This window comes from Syngnathus scovelli, chromosome 7 (assembly GCF_024217435.2).
Source record: "Syngnathus scovelli strain Florida chromosome 7, RoL_Ssco_1.2, whole genome shotgun sequence".
Classification (NCBI taxonomy): domain Eukaryota; kingdom Metazoa; phylum Chordata; class Actinopteri; order Syngnathiformes; family Syngnathidae; genus Syngnathus; species Syngnathus scovelli.
Window position 1 is genome coordinate 6,695,128 of NC_090853.1, and position 20,180 is coordinate 6,715,307.

The 20,180-nt window shown below is 41.5% G+C and overlaps 3 protein-coding genes and 1 non-coding gene across 5 annotated transcripts in view; 1 reads left to right on the plus strand and 3 right to left on the minus strand.

The window, feature by feature from the left end:
• Nucleotides 1-703: 703 nt before the first annotated feature.
• Nucleotides 704-797, minus strand: trnai-uau (transfer RNA isoleucine (anticodon UAU)). The gene is made up of 2 exons: nucleotides 760-797; nucleotides 704-739 (listed from the first exon to the last, which is right to left on the minus strand). It is a non-coding gene; the product is annotated as a tRNA-Ile (tRNA).
• Nucleotides 798-3,808: 3,011 nt separating this feature from the next.
• On the minus strand, nucleotides 3,809-14,652 carry baz1b (bromodomain adjacent to zinc finger domain, 1B). Of its 2 annotated transcripts, XM_049726824.2 has the most exons (21): nucleotides 13,893-14,652; nucleotides 12,985-13,101; nucleotides 12,096-12,240; nucleotides 11,739-11,931; nucleotides 11,254-11,375; nucleotides 10,933-11,130; nucleotides 10,670-10,858; nucleotides 9,272-10,565; nucleotides 9,002-9,157; nucleotides 8,760-8,898; nucleotides 8,558-8,685; nucleotides 8,368-8,479; nucleotides 8,163-8,261; nucleotides 7,897-8,074; nucleotides 7,388-7,570; nucleotides 7,034-7,181; nucleotides 6,771-6,918; nucleotides 6,587-6,696; nucleotides 6,311-6,441; nucleotides 6,086-6,192; nucleotides 3,809-5,820 (listed from the first exon to the last, which is right to left on the minus strand). In XM_049726824.2, exons 1-21 carry the CDS (start codon nucleotides 14,009-14,011, stop codon nucleotides 5,172-5,174), a joined length of 4,665 nt encoding a protein of 1,554 aa, XP_049582781.1. In that variant the 5' UTR covers nucleotides 14,012-14,652; the 3' UTR covers nucleotides 3,809-5,171. The 2 variants fall into 2 exon arrangements, with proteins under 2 accessions (XP_049582781.1, XP_049582780.1); XM_049726823.2 differs by having other exon boundaries at nucleotides 8,368-8,685.
• A 136-nt stretch (nucleotides 14,653-14,788) lies between these two features.
• The window catches only part of hip1 (huntingtin interacting protein 1), a 28,643-nt gene continuing 23,251 nt past the window's right edge, over nucleotides 14,789-20,180 (plus strand). Inside the window, exons 1-2 of the mRNA XM_049726830.2 lie at nucleotides 14,789-15,968; nucleotides 19,638-19,757. Coding sequence (XP_049582787.1) covers nucleotides 15,855-15,968; nucleotides 19,638-19,757 — 234 coding nt within the window. The 5' untranslated portion in view covers nucleotides 14,789-15,854. The remainder of the gene's footprint in view (nucleotides 15,969-19,637; nucleotides 19,758-20,180) is intronic.
• bcl7bb (BAF chromatin remodeling complex subunit BCL7B b) lies at nucleotides 14,919-17,686 on the minus strand. The gene is made up of 6 exons (XM_049726828.2): nucleotides 17,511-17,686; nucleotides 17,031-17,106; nucleotides 16,859-16,946; nucleotides 16,599-16,757; nucleotides 16,378-16,481; nucleotides 14,919-16,282 (listed from the first exon to the last, which is right to left on the minus strand). Exons 1-6 carry the CDS (start codon nucleotides 17,600-17,602, stop codon nucleotides 16,211-16,213), a joined length of 591 nt encoding a protein of 196 aa, XP_049582785.1. The 5' UTR covers nucleotides 17,603-17,686; the 3' UTR covers nucleotides 14,919-16,210.

Genomic DNA, 20,180 nt, shown 5'->3' on the forward strand with positions numbered 1-20,180 from the left:
AAAAAAAGCAGACTGTATGTACAATGTGTTTATAGCAACACAGGTAATAAAACCAAACCTCCCATCTATCAGTTGTGATTGGCTCGAGTACAGTAAATGTGTCTATGAGACCTTAGTGTAGTAACTTTTTTTTACATCTACATTTGCAATGCTGCCAAACCTCCAGCCTTCCTCTATGTAAAAAAAACAAAATACATATACTGTATGTGAAGTCGATTACATCAACACACAACAAAAGTAAATAAAAGAGCTATATCAGGGGGGTCAAACAGATTTTTTCCGTGGGCCACATTGTAGTCATAGCTTCTTTCGGAGGGCCATTATGACTGTCAACCCAAATAAATGTATGAGCACCTCATATTATATACAGTAAAAGCTACAAAACAAACTGACAAATAACTCGTTTTTAAATCAGACGAGTAAAAACTGGTCAAATATTTGAAAAAAAAAGATATTATTAAAAGTGAAGACAATTTGCAATTCTAGTAATGACACAAATTTGATGCACAATTTGACTTTGATAGCTGTGAGCTATATTGTCAGTGTACAACTGATTCACAACAAAATTAAGATATTCTACCAGTGGGAGCAATTCAGGGTTCGGCGTCTTGCTCAAGGACACTTCATGGTCATCAGGGATGAGGATTGAACCTGTAACCTGCAAGTCTGGAGACAAAGACTGAGCAACATTGCCTTAAAATTTTGCTCCAGGTGAGGTTCGAACTCACAACCTCGGCATTGCTCTACAATGTACTGTCATATAAGTACCGCGCGCTAACCGATTGCGCCACTGGAGCTTGTGTGAATGCTTGTGCCATACACTGTGGGCCCTTGTCTGCCATGCATCTGCCTCCCCTGATTTGTACTCCTGTTGCCTTCGTAGTGAAGGGCCACTCAACCTGGGTGGATATTCTTTCGCTCACATCTGCTATGAATTTAGCAGAGGCCAGCCATTCAAAGGCTCCTTTATGGAACTATCAGCAGCACTGTGCCGGCCGGCCGGCCTCCTATTAAGACGCAAGCACACCTTTGCACACACATTGCCTGTTTCACATTCACACTTGCATCGAAATTGATACATTTATGTTATGATGTGTGGCACTTTTCAGTTCTGTTGCTGTCTTTGCCTTGATGGTGTAAACATATGCACACACACCTCCCTTCTTTTTCACTCAAGCAAAAATTAAGACTGAACTGAAGTTAGCCCTGACAGCTGCAACTTTTTTTTCAAGTGAGTCATTCGCTGGAGAGACGAAGGAGTGGTTAGTGGTCCATTGCACACTTTAATCTATTTATTGCGGACGCCCCCCCACCCCACAAGGCATATGCACACTGTACGACTTCAGAAACATGAGATGGTAGAACAGCAGGCTATCATGTACTGTAACTACTCTGCAGTACAGCAAGATGGAGAAAAAAGAGAAAGTTATACACGTGCAATATTTTCTTGTTTTTTGCATTTTGGCTCACAATGGAAATGTTTTGCCACCCTAGTAAATCACAATTAAGGTACTAGAAGTTAACTCTATTCAACATATCTCAATGGCTTTTTGTGATATATTCTGTGTTTGTGTGTGGCTTCACAATTAATTATTAATGACAAGATGCTAGTTGCAGAAACACAATGTGGTCAGTCGGAAAAAAATCTTTTTGGTAACAATTGATTTTTGCTCTGCATTCCAGAATTGAGGCCTATTTACTATTCTTTCCTCTTACATAAAACATTGGGATATTTCCTTATTGCAAAAAAAAATAAAAAGAATAAAAGGGAATAAAAGCGTGATGTGGCTGATAGATGTGTTGTGAAAAGGAACTGAAGCACACAAGCATTGGAGCAAGTTAATTACATTCTGCTAAGGTTTAAAAAGAATTGCGAGATATATTTTGGAGCTTGACTGAGCAGGAAGATGAAGCCTCAGTATGAATCATGAAAGGGCCTCATCCCACTTATTACATCGACAAGTCTGACTGCCTTTCATCTCTCCCACAGCACGCTCATCCAATTGTTTCCGCCACCGTATCTGGATCCCTGAGTTCAAAGAAATCCTCGGGTGACTGGCTTTATTCTCCCGCTTCCTTTTGCTTATTTGCTTATTTTATCAACATGTTTCAGGAGGACCCACAAAGTTGTGAACAGCAATACCTTGCACGTAGTGTAGTCGTTTGATGAGAGGCCAGACGTGTGTGCATCGTCGTGTTGACGCGTGCTGTTGAGAGAATAAATGACTGATATGCAAATATGCTGTTTTTTGGGGAGGGGAGTTCAGTCTAAGAGAAGATTTCTTTCAGATGAGTGCCGGATCCCTTTTGGGATGAAAACTCCCGAGAGAAAATGGCATCCTCTGAACTCCTCCGTTTCTACTCTCACCCACTTTTCTTCCTTCATGTTTTGGTTATATCATCAAAGCAAGAGGAAGCACATCAGTGGAGAAAATTGGGGGAAAAGACTGTGATTTTTTTTTTAAATAATGCATTAATAATAACATGCACTTGCAAGCAAAAAGCAGAGCGAAATTTAGGGCATTTCACTTCTCGGTCATGTAAGTTGACACATAGTTTTCAGGGCATCTTTATGCTCTGTAAGGGAATGTGTGACTTCTTTTTTTGGCACACGGTTGACTGAGCTCTGTCTGCTGTGCCTTTCTATGACATAAATCAAATTTACATTCAGAGCTTCATCATGACATCTTGACTCTCTGTGATTTGTGGGACGAGTTGCACAAAAAAGCCATAGGCCTATTGTGACCCCAATTTGGATTTGCACTAGCATTTGATAGAGAGCTGCTTTGGAGCTACGTTTCTTCAGCTTAATGAGGCCTAGGACAAGGAGGAGCGTTATTTTCTCTAAGAATTCCTTTACAATTTAAGTAACACTGACATCTGATTGACAGATGTGATATTTTTATAAACTAAGTTGCATAGAAAATAATTGACAGGTAGTTGTGGTTGAAGTTGTGCGAACTGTGTCACATCAAAAAGTCTATTATTGGATAGCAGTTGCTGAACAAATTACCCACAGTATCGCTATGTAAATGAAAACATCTTTGTAACACGTGTCAAACAAATTAGGTGTTGTTTTTGAAGAAACATTTTTGATACAGCTGTTGTATTAGATTTTAGAATTGGCAAGTGGTCAAAATGTAGCCTGTTGGTGTCTGTTTTGTGTTGACTATTTTCAGAATAGAAGAAGCTAAACATGACTGCAGAGCATTTAGCATCATGTCTGGCAAGTCAACACACACTTGTTCTCTCTCTCCTCACCGTACACCACAACTGACTTTGACCTCAGGTAAATATTTGCTGGGCAACTCACTCCTCCACGTCCACAACCACGTGGCCTCGTTGTCAGTTTGTGCAGAGTTCAGAGGTCAATTTGAGCACAGCCAGTGTTTTTTTTTTTTGAGAGCGGCACACCTGCTGCTGATATTCACCTGTTTTGTAAGACGAGCCCATTTGAAAGTTGAAAACTGCATTCATTGCTGTTCTTGCCTTCAAATGAATTGGAAAAAAAAATAGACTGAATTTGTAACTCTTTAATCCTAATCACATTTAAGACGCTTTGTCCACTATATAAATTATGAAATTCAAAGGGAAACAATGACTAGCCAAAATTAAGTTTTGTGAAGTGCACAACATTTTTTCTGGTGCCTTTGGCTCCATTTGGTTTTCACCATAGGAAGAAACCTGTTTAAAATACATTTTTTGAAGGATGAAACTATCCTTCAAAAAATTTATTTTAAACAAAAACTAAACTATAAGATAAGTCACTAAATGTTTCATTTATTGACAAATACAAGGACAACTGCAGTCTTGCTCATAGCCTTTATTGGAAAACCTTTACACATAATTACAACTTAAATCTGCCTAAACTATAAATACACATATAAAAAGAACTGTGTAAAAGAGTCAGCTCTCAACTTGAGGGGGCAGTCAAATTTCACTCGTTGGTTGTAAGAATGGAGTAAAGCAGAAACACCCAAACATTAAGTCATGAGGGAAAAAAAAACACTACGAAGAAATTACGTCACAGGATGAACACAGGAAGGCTATAGGGCAGCGTCTAGGCTGATCATGTGACAGAAAACCTACACAGGAGAATATTCAAGTGAAGTGTAAATGACATTTTACATTCTCCGTATAAAAAAAAAAAAGTGGCTACATAGGCATGAGCAAAGCTGTGACTCAATCTGAAGATAGGAGAGAAGCGCCACCTGGTGGCTCACTGAACACGTCCACCGAAGAGCTGCATTTTGATTGTAATAAATGTTTGCTGAGGTGTTCTGAGGTGTTCTTTACAAAAAATCGGCCACTTTTGCCAGGAAACAGTTAAAAAAAAAAATACCAAACATGTTCTCTGCACAAATAGAAGAATCCTGATTTAACATTAATGCAGAATCCTGATTTAACATTAACGTAGATTTGCCTTACAAACCCCAAATGAAATGTGCAAAAAATATTAACTCTTCAAAAATACCCATATTTGTTGTTTTACAAATTTTTATGCACATTTTTATCAAAGTGGTCCTGCAGTTGCTGGCTTGTTTGGTACATTTTACACAAAGTAGTGCACTTCACATAACCTTGAGGTACCGCTTTGTTTAAAGTGGCAGGCCACTACAGAACAAAAAATCCAAATGATGACACTTGCTTGGTCAGTCTGCTGGTTCCAAAGTCACATTTGGGCAGTAAAGTACAACGCAGCATGTGACCAAAGGATTTGAGAAATTAAGAAAACAAATGTATTGTACAAAATTTGCATTTGACTGAGGCCTCCCGCAGAGATATTAAGTATGTCATTGTACAATATTTAAAGTGTTCATGGTGTGCATAAGGGGTTTGTAGCCACACGTACACCAACTAGGTACCCCGCTCAAAGAATGAAAATCGCTGCACAACTGTGACATCGGGACATTTTTAAAAGCCCTAAGAAAGTGACAAGGCTCCATGTGCTTCTTGTCTATGTCTAATTTTTCAATGAGGGGGAAAAAAAAAAAAAAAACACCAATAATGCAGATTACAAATATAAATCCTTTTTGAAAATTATGAACAGAAATTCAAGAAGACAAAGAGTCATTGTGAAGTTTGATTCCCTGCTGGCTGATGGAAAGGAGTCTGATCACTTGGACAAGAAATAAAAACTCAAAAAGAAGAAGCCAAACGCACCCTGGGCTTCATGAGCGCTTCTGTCTTTTGGAATGTCGCTGTCGACCTGGCACCTCGTCATCGCTGCTTTCCTCGTCGACCTCCAGCCGGCCCCGCTGCTGCCGAGTTCTACGAGTGTTCCGCTCACCGTTGCAATCCTGCTCCCTGTAATCCTTCCTGGCTGCTTTGGAAGCGGTCCTCTTACTTCTCCTCTTTCCGCTGTCCTCCTCTTCTTCATCCTCACTCTCCTCATCCTGTGCAGCTGCCCGGGTGTTTCTGCTTTTCTTTGACTTGCCATTCTGAATTCTTTTCTGCGAAAGTGCCCGATCCTCTTCCTCGTCTTCCTCCTCTTCTTCTTCTTCTTCTTCATCCTCCTCTGACGATACGGGAGCTCGACTGACGCGCTTGCGTGTGCGTCGTCGGAGGTAGCTGAGGCCGGGTAGCATCTTCTGGAGCAGCTCCGTAAAGGCCGTCTCCGTCTTGGCCATGCAGGAGAGCACAGTGCTGCCCTGCTCATTGTACTCCTCTGCATTGGAGAAGACCAGCTTCATGTCCTCCATGAAGTCTTGGCCGTGGCGATAGGAGCCTTGGCTGAACTTTTTCTGTATGGTCTGAAAATCCATGGGCTGCGAAATGATGTCCAGATAGTCCTCGGCTTCTTCTGTGGACACTGGGTCCCTGAGTGGAGTAAGAGCACCCAAGGTCAAAGAGTCAGGAGTATGAAATTACTATTATTGCATATTATACGTCGATTCCATGGCCTCTTTGGGGGGTTAATTGTGTCACTTTAACTATGCAGCATAAACCCAGCCTAATTAATTGTTTAAAATGTTGTTGATCAACTTTTTGGAACATCTTCATTCCAAAAGTAATGTAGACTGCTTAAGAACTGTGGGGAAAAAAAGGTCAATTGACTGAAACACCATTCACACCAGTCACTCACCTGAAGGGCCAGCTGTATCGAAACTTGGTCAGTTTTTTAAGGATTTCCTCACATTTCTCCAGCTCCAGTGCTTGTCTGCGCACTCCTGACTGAGAGCTCTGGCGAACCTTCAGGAATGGCACATAAACATTTAACATGAATAAGTGAATATTTTGACAGTGTTCGGAATTTTGAAAAAACACACAATTGCCGAGAGAGAGTACAAGGACTGGATTGCTTTCTCACCAGTTCATCGATGTCTGCAGGGCTGCTGGGGACAGTCCTCTGCTTGCTGCTCTGACTAGTAGAGGATGACTTCTTTTTGGGTTTACTTTTCTGCACGGCTGAAGTTTGCTTCCTCTTCTTTCTTGGCCTCACTGTCAAGCAAAAATAAGACTCTTTTTTTTAATTGAGAGCAGTTTCACTTCCAATGCAATACAGAAAAAAATAGCAAGTCCATTTTATTCTACACCCACTTTGTGACCACGTCTAGATGAAGTGTTCCTCTTTTCTGATACTCACAGCTGTGGCCCATGGCCTTGTATTCACACTCTTCCTCATCATCTTCCTCCTCGTCTGAGTCTTCCTCTTCACACTCCTCATCTTCTTCATCGCTGTCTTGTTTGTAGTTCCTGTAGAGGACAACTCCATTGCTGACAATTTCACGGTTGAAATTTGAAGCAAAATGCAAAATAGTCACACTTACCTTGAGCGCGTGCCCCGTCTGGCCAATGTGGGCTGACAGGCCGTGCACAGCCACTCGCCTTCGGGGATGCGGTGCAGCACTGGCCTCAGGCAGAAAAGATGGAAGGCCTTGTTGCATTCGTCACACAGGATAAGTTTCTCATCATCACCTGGGAAGGATTCAAAGTTTTACTCTTTCAAACAAAGACTACTTAAGTCATTCTCTCACAGTACACTAAGCTATGCTAAAGCAAACAATTTTACGAGACCAATTGATCATTTTACCCTTTTTCCGACAAACTTTGCAACGGGCATTCTCGGCAGACATGTCCCACTTGATGCAGGCGTCCAACATCCCAAGCAGCACATGCATGCGGGAGAAGGTTTGGGCCTCCCGGATAGACGTCCTCCACTTCTCTAATGCTGTTGCCACCTAAGGGCGAAATATTTGAAATAAACAATAGTTACACCGCACCTGGTTAATAAATAAGGCTGGGTGGCACAACAACAAGAAGCAGTAGGCAACGGTTGTTTTATGTGGCAACACCTGACATCTGAAACCAGATTAAATTGGCTCGGGGGAACGTTCTGATCCCAATTCAATGTTTTTTCTTTCACTATTTTGACCTATTCTCTTACCTTGGCCTCCTCCGTCAGTTTCTTTTCCTCATCCACCTCTTCGGCTTTGCTTTCTTCCCCTCCTTGCTTCTTCTTCATTTTCTGCTTGGGGGCCATGAATCCTTGCAAGAACTTCTTGATCACACATGCCTGAATGGTGATGATGGACTCTCCTAATTCTTTCAAGTTGTCCATTTTTTCCAGCTGTATGCAGATAATGCAACAGACAATCAATATCAGGTCATTTATGCAAAATTTGATGACCACGCACGAAGAAGAAAAAAGTCTCCACGAAAGTTTGAATAGAGAGGGTTCCGCAAAAATCGGAAAACAGCATTATGTTATAACAGACCTTAGTAATTGTACTAAGTTCATTTTGTTTTTCCTTATTTAATCACTTCACTGGTTTCTTTTATATCAAACAAATTGTTTTAGGTTATTCACCTGACATGTTTCGGCGGTTTCTTCTGCCTTCATCAGAGTCAACCTTAGTAACTGCAGGTTACTATACACAATAAAAACCTGCTCACCTGATCTTCCATGTCCACGTCATCATCAAAGTAACCCAAGCCGCCCTTCAGGAGGCGTGAGGCTATCTCCTGAATATCACTGCGTAAAAATTTCAGTAGCTCTGCGTCCTCGTCAGGGACTCCTAAACCCACTTTGTCCTTTCGGGTCAAGTTGATGGAGTGTATGATGTCCTGGTAACTGTTCAAGGTTAATAACAACATAGTTACTTACCTACAAGGTAGATAGAAATAGATTGACAAGAGAAATAAAATACACGACTATTCACCTGCTTTCTATCTTTGCCTTCAGTTCACTCTCTCTAACTCCATGAGGATGTAGACTGTCCACCAATTCTTCCAGTTCGGCAGGACTGTCACAGATGAACCTGGCAATATTAGGGGATTAGAAATCAGATAGGGCTGGGGGGGAAAAAATGGCGCACAAATTCTGAAACCAAAAGGCCAAGATAGAGTTGAATTTCAAAGACGAACCAGAGATTCTGTCCCTGCTTAGGAGTTGTAGTTTCTATACAGACGTCTGTTGCTGGCCCCAGTTGGGCTCCTTCATTATTAGCACCATCCACACTTCCATTGTCATCAGCCTCTACAAAAGGCATTTTGATAAGTTTGGCATGCTCATGGCTACAGAAATATTTTCTTCCTAATGTCACAGCAGCCTCACCGTCGTCCTCGTCATCCACATCAGGCTCGTTTTTTTCCTCAAGAGGTGTGAAGCTATAGTCTATGCCGTCATGCACCCAGCCTTTCTCGATGTAGAGTCCAGGAACAACATCGGAGAAAAACCAATATCTGGACAAATGGACATATTATATCCTATTTTGTCATGTTTGCCAATATTCAATAGTTAAAATAATTCCACTGACCTGTTATGATTTCTGTCTGTGCCTAGTGGAGTTCTACGTAGGACCAGTTTGGCCTTTGTTATACCCTCTTGAAAATTCTTTTCCATGGTGGCTCTTTGTTTGCGCTGTCGCTCTTCTTCGGCTGCCACTTCCATGCGTTCTTGGGGATGACAATTTAGAAACAAATGAGTCCGCGAACCCAATTGCACTTGCCTACTTCACTGATAAGTGAATAACTGAGTATCAAGGAAAGCAGGGCTCACCTTTGTTTTGTTTGTCCATCTCCTCTCTTTCTCTCTTGGCCTGCATGCTCATGAGCTGCCTGCTCTTGACAGAGCTGATCATGTCCACCAACTCTATTTTTACCTCTTTTTTGATCTCCTTCTTTGGATCCTCCTTTTTTTTCTTCTCATCTTGGGCTGTAAAAGAAATCATGCTTAATAAGTGATGCCAATGTTTTAATGAAATGCATTTTTATAATCATCAATTGCATTTTCAATTCACACTTTGGTTCTTATACAATTGCAATTTACCTTTGCCCTCAACCTCTTTTTGCTTTTTCTTCTCAGCCTTCTTGCGATTGGCCTCTTTCAGCATTGCCACGCGCTCCTTCCACAGTTCAGCGGTGCGTTGATGCATGCCATCCACGTGGTCTTCCACTGAGTACGTCATCAGAATGCGGTGGCACAGGGCTACCAGCAAGCTGACTTTTTCTTCTGGCTCAAGCTCAAACACCTCGACAGTTTCGAGCTTTTCCAGAAACTCGCTCGTCACCACATCATCAAAGCCGCTCATGGCCATGTCCACAGACCCATGACCGCTCTCCTCACCTTGAGCATCAAAAGGACGCAAGCACAACCTCGCCAGCTCCGATACAGAGTGCAAGGTAAGGGGGATCTCGGATAAAGGGATATCGAGCTCGCTGTAGCCCTCTGCGAGCTCGTCTTGCAGCAGCGTCTGAAGCAGCACCACCAGCACGCGGTTCAGGTAGTGGAAACCAGAGCGTACGCCGGCCAACGATTCCATCAGAGCCGTAGATGTGATGGGATACTTGTCATCTGGCATAAGCAGGCCTGCATAGCAGTGAAGGAACTCCACAACCATAGCCACATCCCCAAACAGGGTGTTGGGCAGCCCCTCGGGCATGTCGACTAGCTTAAAGGTCGGCAACGTCTTGCCATCTTTGATTTCCTGGTCCTCGTATCGACGGGACTGTTCGAGGCGGAGTAGCATTTCCCTCTCGCGACGTTCCTTGGCTTTTTCCCGAAGTTTCTCTTTGAGATCATTCCGCCGCTTCTTCATTTCTTCTTGCTTTTCCTCTTCGCTCATGGCTGCCCAGCGTTTCTTTTGCTCCAGTCTCTCCCAGCGTTTTTCAACCAGCTCTTTCAGCTCATCGGGTAGTCTGCCACGGTCATCTGGTGACAAGGCCTTAGCAGCCTTTGAGATGAGGGCAGATAGAACACTCTTTTTGTCCTCTTTGTCCTTGTTCTCCTTATAGTAACGAAGAAGGTGGAGAGCCATTGGATGTAATGGTTTCCCTAGTTTGGGAGTGCCTGTGGAACTGCTGCGAGCTCGTTTTTTGGGGCTGCCGGCAGCGGGACTCTTAGCGAGATGCAGCAGGGTCATCTGCTTCATCTTAGATGTCTTGGGACTTGCCTTTGCATCTTTTCTAGAAGCTTTAAGAATATTCTTATCACCAGTCTTTCCAGGTTTCTTTCCGGATTTTTTCACAGTTTTCAGACTAGAGGGACCTGAGCTTTTACCTTCTTCTTTCTTGGTGGTTCCAGAGTTCTTTACTTTTAATGGTGAACCATTCATTTTAATTTTCTATGATAGGGGAAAAGCAGAGAAGACACAAGCACATTAATGCTTTAAAGAGGAACACCCCAAAATATCAGATCGTGTCAATGCTTGCATGCAATAAAACCTACCTGCACGTGACCCCAGATCGTGGGACTAAGGGGCTTCCCGAGAACATCTTTCTTGCTTTTTCCTTTCTTCTCCCCTTTTTCATTTCCTATGTGCTCTCCTGGTGTACCAGGTGTCTTCGACTTCTTTTTAGGTTTACCTTCAGGAGAAGTCAAGCTCTTGCGCTTGGTAGAGGGATTCCCTGCTAAAAACTTGAGTCAAACAAAAATGTGAGATGATATCATTCACAACAGAATGAAGAAGAAATTACCAGTGCCGTCCGTACCTTGTGTGGGTCGAGAAGAAAGTCGCTGAATTTACTAGGCAGATTAAACTTTTTCACTAATTCATCTTCAACCACCCAGGGTGCACTCTCCCCCATGCCCAGTCTCTGCGCATAATGTCTGATGAAGTAACGGATGATCTCTTTGGTCGGCGGGCGTTCCGTTCTGAAAAGACTGTCTGCTGGCACAGCACTGATTACCTGTGGCACCGGTCAGAAAGATTTGTCTTCTTTTAGTGTTTACGTATGCAACAAAACATTTCAAAGACCACATAAAACATTGTCTTTGTTGACATAAAAACAAACCAAGAAACAACAACATACCTTGTCCTCACTGACGAGCTTGACATCATACTTATGAGGAAGAAACTTGGGAAGCGCCCACCTCTTCTTTTCTTCCTTCATGGCAGTGGGAAGTTTTCTTGGTGACCGCCGTGCCCTATCACCTGGAAAAGAAGAAAACAGTTCAGTAATGAAGCAAAACCACTAGCAAAAGCTGCAGTGCGATGTTTGGCTGTGCACATTCATTATCTAAACAGATTAGGATTGCGTGTTTTTTTTTTTTTTTTTTTAAATAAATACTGCAAACACACAAACATGCATGCATGCAAGGACAGTCACAATGAGGCTCAAATGTGTTTTGTCCCATGATCTGTATACGGAAGGGGTTGATGGCTTCCTCAAGGGCACCTTGGTAATGAATTACAAAACATTTCGCTTGTGTCATTCACATTTCCAAAACAATCCATTAGCAAAAGGCATCTGTAAAAGCATTTTAAATGCGTTCAGCTCTCACTGTATAAACTTACTGAGACTCTCTCTTCTGCTCTCCTCCTCTCGGTGGGCAGGTTCCTTCCTCTGGTTCTCTTGACTGGCATTCTCTTTGTCACTGGATGGAGAATCACAGGCACCTTCAAGCTTCTTCTCTGCAGCTTCACCCTCAGGGTGCTCAAGGGGATGGATCTTTGCCACCTTCGCTCGTAGACTTTTGTCTTGGCTCACCTTAAATAAAACATGTTCAAAAATATAACAAGCATCAAAATGTGATTCTGCTAACTAGGTCAATAAATAAATAAATGAATGTACAAATAAATAGATAAATAAAATAGTGCTTAAGAGGAACTATTTTTCAAAACATACAAGAAGTAACTGCAAATTAAACTGACCGTGAAGTCACACTCTTCGCCAACAGCATACTTTGTGAGGATTTCTAACCAGGCCATTTCAACCAGTTTGTCTAAAGACACTGTGTTGTGGTGGACCATCTCCAGGATGGGTTTCTCAAACCAGTGAGGATATTCCTCTTGAAGCCTGCACAGATAGAACAGTTAGCCCATTTTGTGGTTATAAATAACAAAATAAAAAAGTATATGCATTACATTCGACTATTAGTACACGGTGGCCCGAGACCACCCATTTTATCAGTGTGCAATATCAGAGAACACCCATGTAGTGTTTATGCAAACACAATAAGATCCTTCGTCGGTGATGAGTTATGTAATTGTGTAGCACATAGTGTCTAAGCTTGCAACTGCCTCATCTGATTTATTTTTGTTGACCCTCAGTTCTAGTTTAATTAAACGAAAGAGAAAGAATATCACTCTGTGTTATTTTAAATCCAGCTCCTGATCTGGAACAATGTATCATTTCCCCTCATCTCTTTCTACTCTGTCCACTCTATTCTCTTAAACTGTCAATTGTTTCTTACATTTCTATTTCACTGATTCTAATAAGCGAGCTTTTCTAAGGCCAGAGCGGTTAGAATGACTCAATCGCACGCACATCCTCCAAAATAGAAAGAGAGGCGGGGCACCAGCTTTATCCAATCACAGAACCACTTTAAGCCTCATGACCGTCACTGGTCTGAGAGTATGGCTTTGTCTTCACACTTCTAAAATATGTCACAACACTGAATTTAAAATGAGAGATACTGGAAATTGTGGATGCAATTGCACCCTAGTCAATTAAAGTTCAGTCTCATTGTGACATCTGCTCTATCTGGCACACCACTACCACTCAGAATATTAACAACACAACTTGTCAATTAATACTTACAATTCTGTGACTTCTTGTTCCTCCTCCCATGCTTCTTTATGCGTCAGCTGAATGCTTCCTGTACTCTTGCACGTCCAGATGCGTTCTTCATACCTCTGCAAGCGGGCCTCATACTCACTATTAACATTTTGTCAAGGACAACTTCAGCATACATGACCTATCTAGGATTCGTGTCGTCACAAATCATATTAGTCAAAATATGAAGGAGACAATTAACTTATTAAGCACTTGGATGTCGAATTCAGTTTGACGGATGAAACAATAAGTCTATATCCTGAAAAATAAAAGTGCATAAGACACACATTGAATTGACAAAGTATCTAATGGTTTTACTGCGTGAAAGCTCATCTGCAGCTTGTCCTACTGTGTTGACTATCACTGGAGACTTGGTGTAAACATTTTTTTTTTTTTACTAAAGTGGGAAATAAACGGTACCTCAATAAGTCTTTCACACATCTCTCTTTGGAACTTATGGTTACCATATCACACTGTGCCTTCGCGTTAACATATGTGAACGTGCTGTTGTGACATAACACCGACATTAGCATTGGGACTAGCATGCCCGGCTGGCGATGATGGTTGACAGCCGATTCGCAGAAACTAAAAGTAAACGGAACGCTTGCGGAACATATCCAATAAAGTGACTAAACAGAACAGGTAGATCTAGTAGGTTCTAAGGGTCGGGAAATTTTTGTTTTTAGCAAATGTTAGGCTAACACTCTTGTCAACGAGAACAGCTAAAACCACAGAAAATGTCAGATCATAACAAAATAACAATATAAACAGCTGCACGAATTTGTACAAGGGTATGTGTGTTGTAATGCCGTCATTAAAAAACAAAATGCTCAAATAGCTACTGATGTACGGCGACAGTCGACACGATAGACCGCATCACATTTGGAGGATACTCTTTGTTCCTGAAGGCCTCCTTGGTGTGCTCGATGATGTAGACCTCCTCTCCCGGGCCTAGCGGCTCGGCTAGCGGCTTAGCTAATGGGTAAGGCTTCCGACCCAAAAGCGGTGCCATTATAAATCAAATGGCGGTCGCGCAATCAAATAATCACTTTAATACCAGTGTAAAATAATACGACCTTAACTTGTATCCCGGTGGGTGATAGCATGTATCACACTTTTACCGGTAGGCCTGCAACTCAACGTGTAGCAGCTAACTGGCTAGTTAGCAGCCCGAATTGCTATCGCGTTGCAAAACAAAACAGTGTCCCTTCTTCCTCGCCTCCTCATCGAATGCCTCTTCTCTGCTTGAGCAGGGACGCCATAGCTGTTGCAAGTACGGTTCCAAATCCACAAAGTTATTTTTTTAAACTCGTGTCGAGATATTTGGCGAACTTTTATTTTCCCGGTTGACCTGTCAAGATGCAATCCGGTCCCTAAGTCAAATTCGCGGCAACAGCTCCACAGTCCAGCAGGCGGTCTGGCGCGAAGAGCAATTCGCTTATCAACTCAGCTGTACAAGATGAGGTCTCGATGTTTCTTCGACTTTTCTACTAATCCGTCTTCGTTTTACGAAAGTAAAACAATGCTGGTAGTGCTTGAAAATAATGTCTCGAAGAGGTTAATTCCTTGTCGAAATGGCGGGAGTTTCTCGAACACCGGCACAATTTCGCGCACCCTCAACTCTCCCGGGTCGTTTCCCCGGCAGCAAGCAGCGTAGCAACCGAGCCCCGCCCTTCCTTGGCAGCCATTGGCTCTTTTTGCCGGGCGCTCTCGTAAAAGTGGCCGGAAATGACGTCCCATTGGCTGCAATCGAAGTATCGAGGCCAACCCAGCATTGTATTTCAGACTTTTCGTTTAGTGGCTGAATTAACTGTAACTGTACTTTGGTTTATAATCAAGTTGTTTCATAAAGTAATAGGAAAGCCAGTGCCATCATATGTAAGTTGTTCTTTCATCATATGTTTAAAAACAAATTCAAGTTTAGTTGAAATGAAGCCAGTTTATTATGGTTAAAGCATTTCTTTAGACAAGCGCAAATTTGATACAGTAATAAATATTTTTTTACAAAGCATTTTGATCTTAAGCCAAAAAGATGTGCTCACCCACAGTTTTAATATGTCTAAAAGCATTAGCTCCACATTTGTCATTTTCAAAATGTACTGTGACTAAAAACAACAATGCACATTGATTTGGAAATACACGAAGCCAAACTTCAAGAACAGAAAAGTACACTTACAGCTATAGTTTCAAAAAGTGTCTTTTACAATACCTAAATGCCAAGCACAGATCACTGCCCATGTTCATCAGTTTAAAAATGAGTCAACACGCTTAAACATTAGCAGGGAATGTTGCGTTGTCAATTCAGAATAGCAATGAATAGCACTGCTTGTTCTATCGACACTCACCTACCACAATATTAGGTGTTGCACAATCTAATGACCAGAATCGAAAATTTCTTCACATAGAAAATTATGCTCGTTTTTTTTGTACAGTGCCAAATACACATTTAACTGCGGATTGCAATTTGCAGTGTTAAAATTCTTTCATCACAGAGGTGTCTTTAAACTAGTGCAGTTAAGACCACAATTGCCTGTTTTAATTATGTAATTCATCTTTAAAGTGCTGTGAACTACAATAATATTGTACTATTAAATTACATTGGAAACTAGTTAGCTTAGCATCATATCTCACCATAAAGGCTGATCTCTTCGACTAGACTGCATTGCTTTAATATTAGTTCATAGCCAGCTATTATCCCCTCCCAGAGTGACAGTTGCATTCTGGGTTTAAGTAGACAAACAGGCGAAACAAAGTAGTCTTCAAATATCAAAAATGCGCTCAAACAAAATCTCATTTGTGGTTACTTTTTAAATCTAACCATTTTTATCTCATCCCTGCATGTACATTTGAGCATCATGCGTTCTGTGAGAAGCAGACATTCAAAGATTCCAATCCTGCTGTGGCCCAAAATGTGGAAGTTTGGAGTATTTGATGGAGAGATGCTTGCCCACTTCCAAATAATTGACAAGGTACTCACACACAAGGCACTAAACCAACACTGTTGCATAAAATCTTCCCACTTGATTGTGAATCCAATACTTGTAGTCTAGTACAAATAACGTGTGCATAGAGCATAGAATAGATTGTGCAGGCATGCCAAATGAAGTGCAAGGTGAGTGTATGTGAAGCATACAACAAAGCCTTAAAACCTGAACGTTGAACACTTAGCTGAAGTGAAAATAACTATGGATAGGTTTCTTCACATTGTAAACTATCTTAAGACTGCATTTTCTCCTGTGCAAATCTTCTTTAAAGGAGGTGCTCCTGATTCCTCAGACTCCTCCTGTAGAATGAAAAAAATGGTGGCTTAACATCGTCTAACAGAGACAAAATTGTTTTTGCGCGTATTTAAACCACTTTAGGAAAGTGGTTTGAAACCTGTGTGTGTATGGCGCTTCGTCTGGCACTTCCTGATGACAGAAGGTCCTCCTTGATCAGAGTTGGGGGCTCATCTGCTCCATCCTGTCCAGAATGAACTGGATCTGGATTCATTAGGGTACAACATTAGACATGAGGTGATGGCACTGAAGAACCCACCCCCCAAAAAATACTTTTCTTTAGGATAATTGTGTTAATCTATGATAAAGGCATTGACATACCATCTACACTCTCTTGACCAAGCATCGGTGGTTGGGAGTCTTCAGTTCGGAGGCTAGAGGTATGCGGAGGGCTAACCTGCTGCGAGCTAGAGTTGCTGCTGCTGTTATCCATTTTAGGATGGTAAACATCAGACAGATAGCTCTGGTTGCTGTTTTCATCTGATGTAAAGAGAACATTCATACTGAGCATAAAAAAGACTCATGCATTTGGTCCTATTTTACTTCTCATCTTCAAAATCTTTTTCTCCCTTGAGACTCACCAGTCAAATCTGGCAAAGAGTTAGTGTTTTCAAGGACCACATCTTTTAGCCCTCTGGCTTCTCCACCAGTAGATTTGGTGCGATAGATCTGATATCAGAAGTGAATAGTGATACAAGTCACGCACACATACATAGTTGAGTTTCCTCAAAGAACACATGATTGAAACGCCACCTGCTTTGTTTCTGTCACTGGCACCCACTTGAATATGCGCAAGGACGTGTCTCCAACTGTCACCCATTTCTTCTCCCTGGAGATTAAGGTAGTTGTGCTATTTTTAGACGAAAGCTAACAATGATCTCCTCTAATCGGTTGAATTTGATCCTCGACATACAGAAGATGGCCGCGTTTTCTGCCTAACCAGATACAGAATTTATCGCTACAATGAATGTCACGCTGATAATCATTCATGTTTATTACCGTCATTGTAAAACGTCAACTGGATCTTGTTGTGCAGCGCTGCAGCCATATTGATAGTGCATGAAGGAAAAAAAAAAAAACAGAGCCCCGCCCTTTTTCCCCAAAACGCGGACACCGATTGGCTACAAGCTATGTCAATTATCTAACTTTTCCGACTGAAGTTAGTTGAGCGACGTAGCAGCTAACGTCTGCTAAAACATTTCCTCCATATTGTAGTCTAGACAGCCAACGTACCATTTGCGCACTTTCTCGATTGCAGCCAGAACCTTTTTAATGTCATCCTTGGCGCGACTCCGGGTCTCAGCGCGGCCTGAACGTCCCGACATCTTGACGCTGATACTGTATGAATCATCTAATGATGCATGAGGAAAACTTAAGACCTAGCCCCTGCTTTTCTATACTGTGGTAGTCTCGCGAGAGTTTCAGTTGAACTCTTTATCCTATCACCCCCCCCCACCCCCTTTCTCTCTTGCACAGTATTTAAAGTACAGTATTCAATATATTAAAGTACACATGTCCCATTTTAATCAGACTACTGCGGTGGTGATGATGTCACGAGTTTGTGTAGCAATCATCGTAAAATGGCACTGGTTGTATTTTAATTGGGTAAAAATTATTTTATTACTTTGGTTCTGGTTTGTAAATTTAACACGCGGATGAATTGTTATAATGTTGAAATAAAATCTATATCAATTTATTAATATAAGTTCCAGAGATGCAAAATCTATGTACATTATTAGTATTAGTTATTTCTAAGAAATTAATTTTAAAAAACAGCCTATGACGTATACGTTATCGGGCATGTTTATAGACATTAGGCGGGAAAAGTGGACTGCCCGCTAGAGTAGCTGACATGAAAGACTTCAGAATCAAGGTTTTAAAAATATAATTTAAACTTGAAAGCCATGTGCCAGATTACTTTCGATTGTTTGCCATCATTGCCTCTTCCAGCCTTAAAATGAAGGTACAGTATGTTGCTCGGCTCACAAATATAATTCGCACATCGATTATCACAGCATAGCTGTTAGCTTGCCACTTGCTAGGAAGACGGTTATGCTGTTTTATATACAAACACTGCAGTCACCAGCAAATATTCATCACATGAAAGTATTTTTAACAACGAAAAGAGAGAGTACAACTTTTCTTACTACAATAGGAACCACCATCTTGGAAGTTAAGGATTATGGGGGTGTTCAAGTGGTATGTTTTTGCTACATATATGTAACCATATGCGAAACTATTAGAATATTATTGACGTACTGTAAGTTTATCACTTGTCAGACCGCAATTATTATGCTTCTGTCCTCAACTTGGTCCATTTATGATGTTTGTCCAGGTGAGGGTAGCATTGAGCCATGTGGAGTGGAACTGTAGAAGTAACGGTATCAAATCAGAACTTTATCTTGTATTTTAAATATGCTGTAAAAAATAATCATTTATTTGTACACATTATCCCTGCATGTTACTATGTTTGTAAGAGGCAATACTTTTCAGGCCACTCTAATAAAATACTAATTAAAAATGAACAATAACGAAAAACGTTTTTTTTATTTTTAATTAGTAAGGCTCATTTGGAAACGTTGGTGGCCAACTCGATACGGAAAATTGGCAAAATATATTCACACAAATACATACAAATAATGTGGATAGAACCATAAGTTAGCGACCAATCAGAGGATCCTGTGTGGGCGGGAAGTGTTGTGCCTCCCACCGCTGGGAGGGATCTGCCCGTTACTTGAGGGGAAAATGTCCCCGAAAAGCGATCTTGGCCAATAAATGCCCCTACGCTGGTATTTATAAAAATATATATTTTGCACAGGATTCTATTTTTTAAGCGGTCAGAGGTCGTGCACGTGTGTTCTGCTCGCTGCACGAAGCAATGAGCATGTTGTGGGATTTTGTTAAGTTAACAGAAGGTGAATACACAAACTCGTTCCGTTTTGGTAGTTTGGCCTCACAAAATAAAGTCATTTACAAAAATACTGTAATCCAAAGCACAGACCCACCATACAGAAAATTAACCTTTTAGTTTTCTTTGGCCGATATCACGAGCCACATATATTTACGACTTGGGTGGTAACTCTTAAACAATGAACAGCAGTGTTTACTTAAGTGCACCAATGGGTGTCGACTTTTATTTTGAAATAACATAAGGCGGAAGAAGCATTCACTATTGTGGTGTGTACTCGAACCACTGCTGTCATTGACATGGGAGTTATTTTATAGAGGCCAAATGCTCCGCCGAACGGAACGACGAGTCCAGTACAGCATGGACTGCGCTCCGCCATAGTTAATGTAGCTTTCTTGTTTTTACACTCGAGTTTCTTAACGGATTGTTCTTCCGTTGCGGTGTTTTGTTAGACGATGGATCGAGTGAAAAGCTCCATGCAGCAAGTACCCAACGCCATCCCTAAAGTGATTCGACGCTCCGGAGGAGCTAACAGTCTGGAGCTGGAGAGGGAAAACTTTGAAAGAGGGCAGGTGTGTCACACAACAACACATTTTCTTGCCTGTGTGTTAATTTGCATTGTATACTGGGTATGGACGATTGCAAAACAAATGTGTCTAAAATTAGGGAGAACCTATATGACCCCATATTTTTATACTGCACATTTTGCAGATTTTCTGTGCTAATCATGTCGGTCCGGTGTTCAGTGTCAGTCACTGTGTGTGATCAGCAGATACCAGTGAGTGTCCACAACAAAAGAGCTGTTCAAATGTAGGTCAGTGGCCTTTCGAATTCAGATAATTGTACTGTTTAGCCTACCAGCTGGATACAAACCATGGAGGAGCTTTGCAAATGACTTTCCACCCTCACTACACTAGGATCTATGCCAAGTCAGACCTGCATTATCATAAGTGCAACGAATGAACATGTTCTGTTCAGACAAAAATGCATAGCAA

Excerpts from the sequence above, each read along its gene's own strand:
- baz1b (XM_049726823.2), bottom strand. The coding sequence starts at position 14,011 with ATGGCACCGCTTTTGGGTCGGAAGCCTTACCCATTAGCTAAGCCGCTA. Across the intron at positions 12,241-12,984 it reads GAACAAGAAGTCACAGAATT|GCTTCAAGAGGAATATCCTC; the intron begins GTAAGTATTAAT and ends CTATCTGTGCAG. Across the intron at positions 9,158-9,271 it reads AAAAGAGGTTGAGGGCAAAG|CCCAAGATGAGAAGAAAAAA; the intron begins GTAAATTGCAAT and ends TTTCTTTTACAG.
- bcl7bb (XM_049726828.2), bottom strand. The coding sequence starts at position 17,602 with ATGTCGGGACGTTCAGGCCGCGCTGAGACCCGGAGTCGCGCCAAGGAT. Across the intron at positions 16,758-16,858 it reads CTCTTTGCCAGATTTGACTG|ATGAAAACAGCAACCAGAGC; the intron begins GTGAGTCTCAAG and ends TCTTTACATCAG. Across the intron at positions 16,482-16,598 it reads TGGTCAAGAGAGTGTAGATG|ATCCAGTTCATTCTGGACAG; the intron begins GTATGTCAATGC and ends TAATGAATCCAG.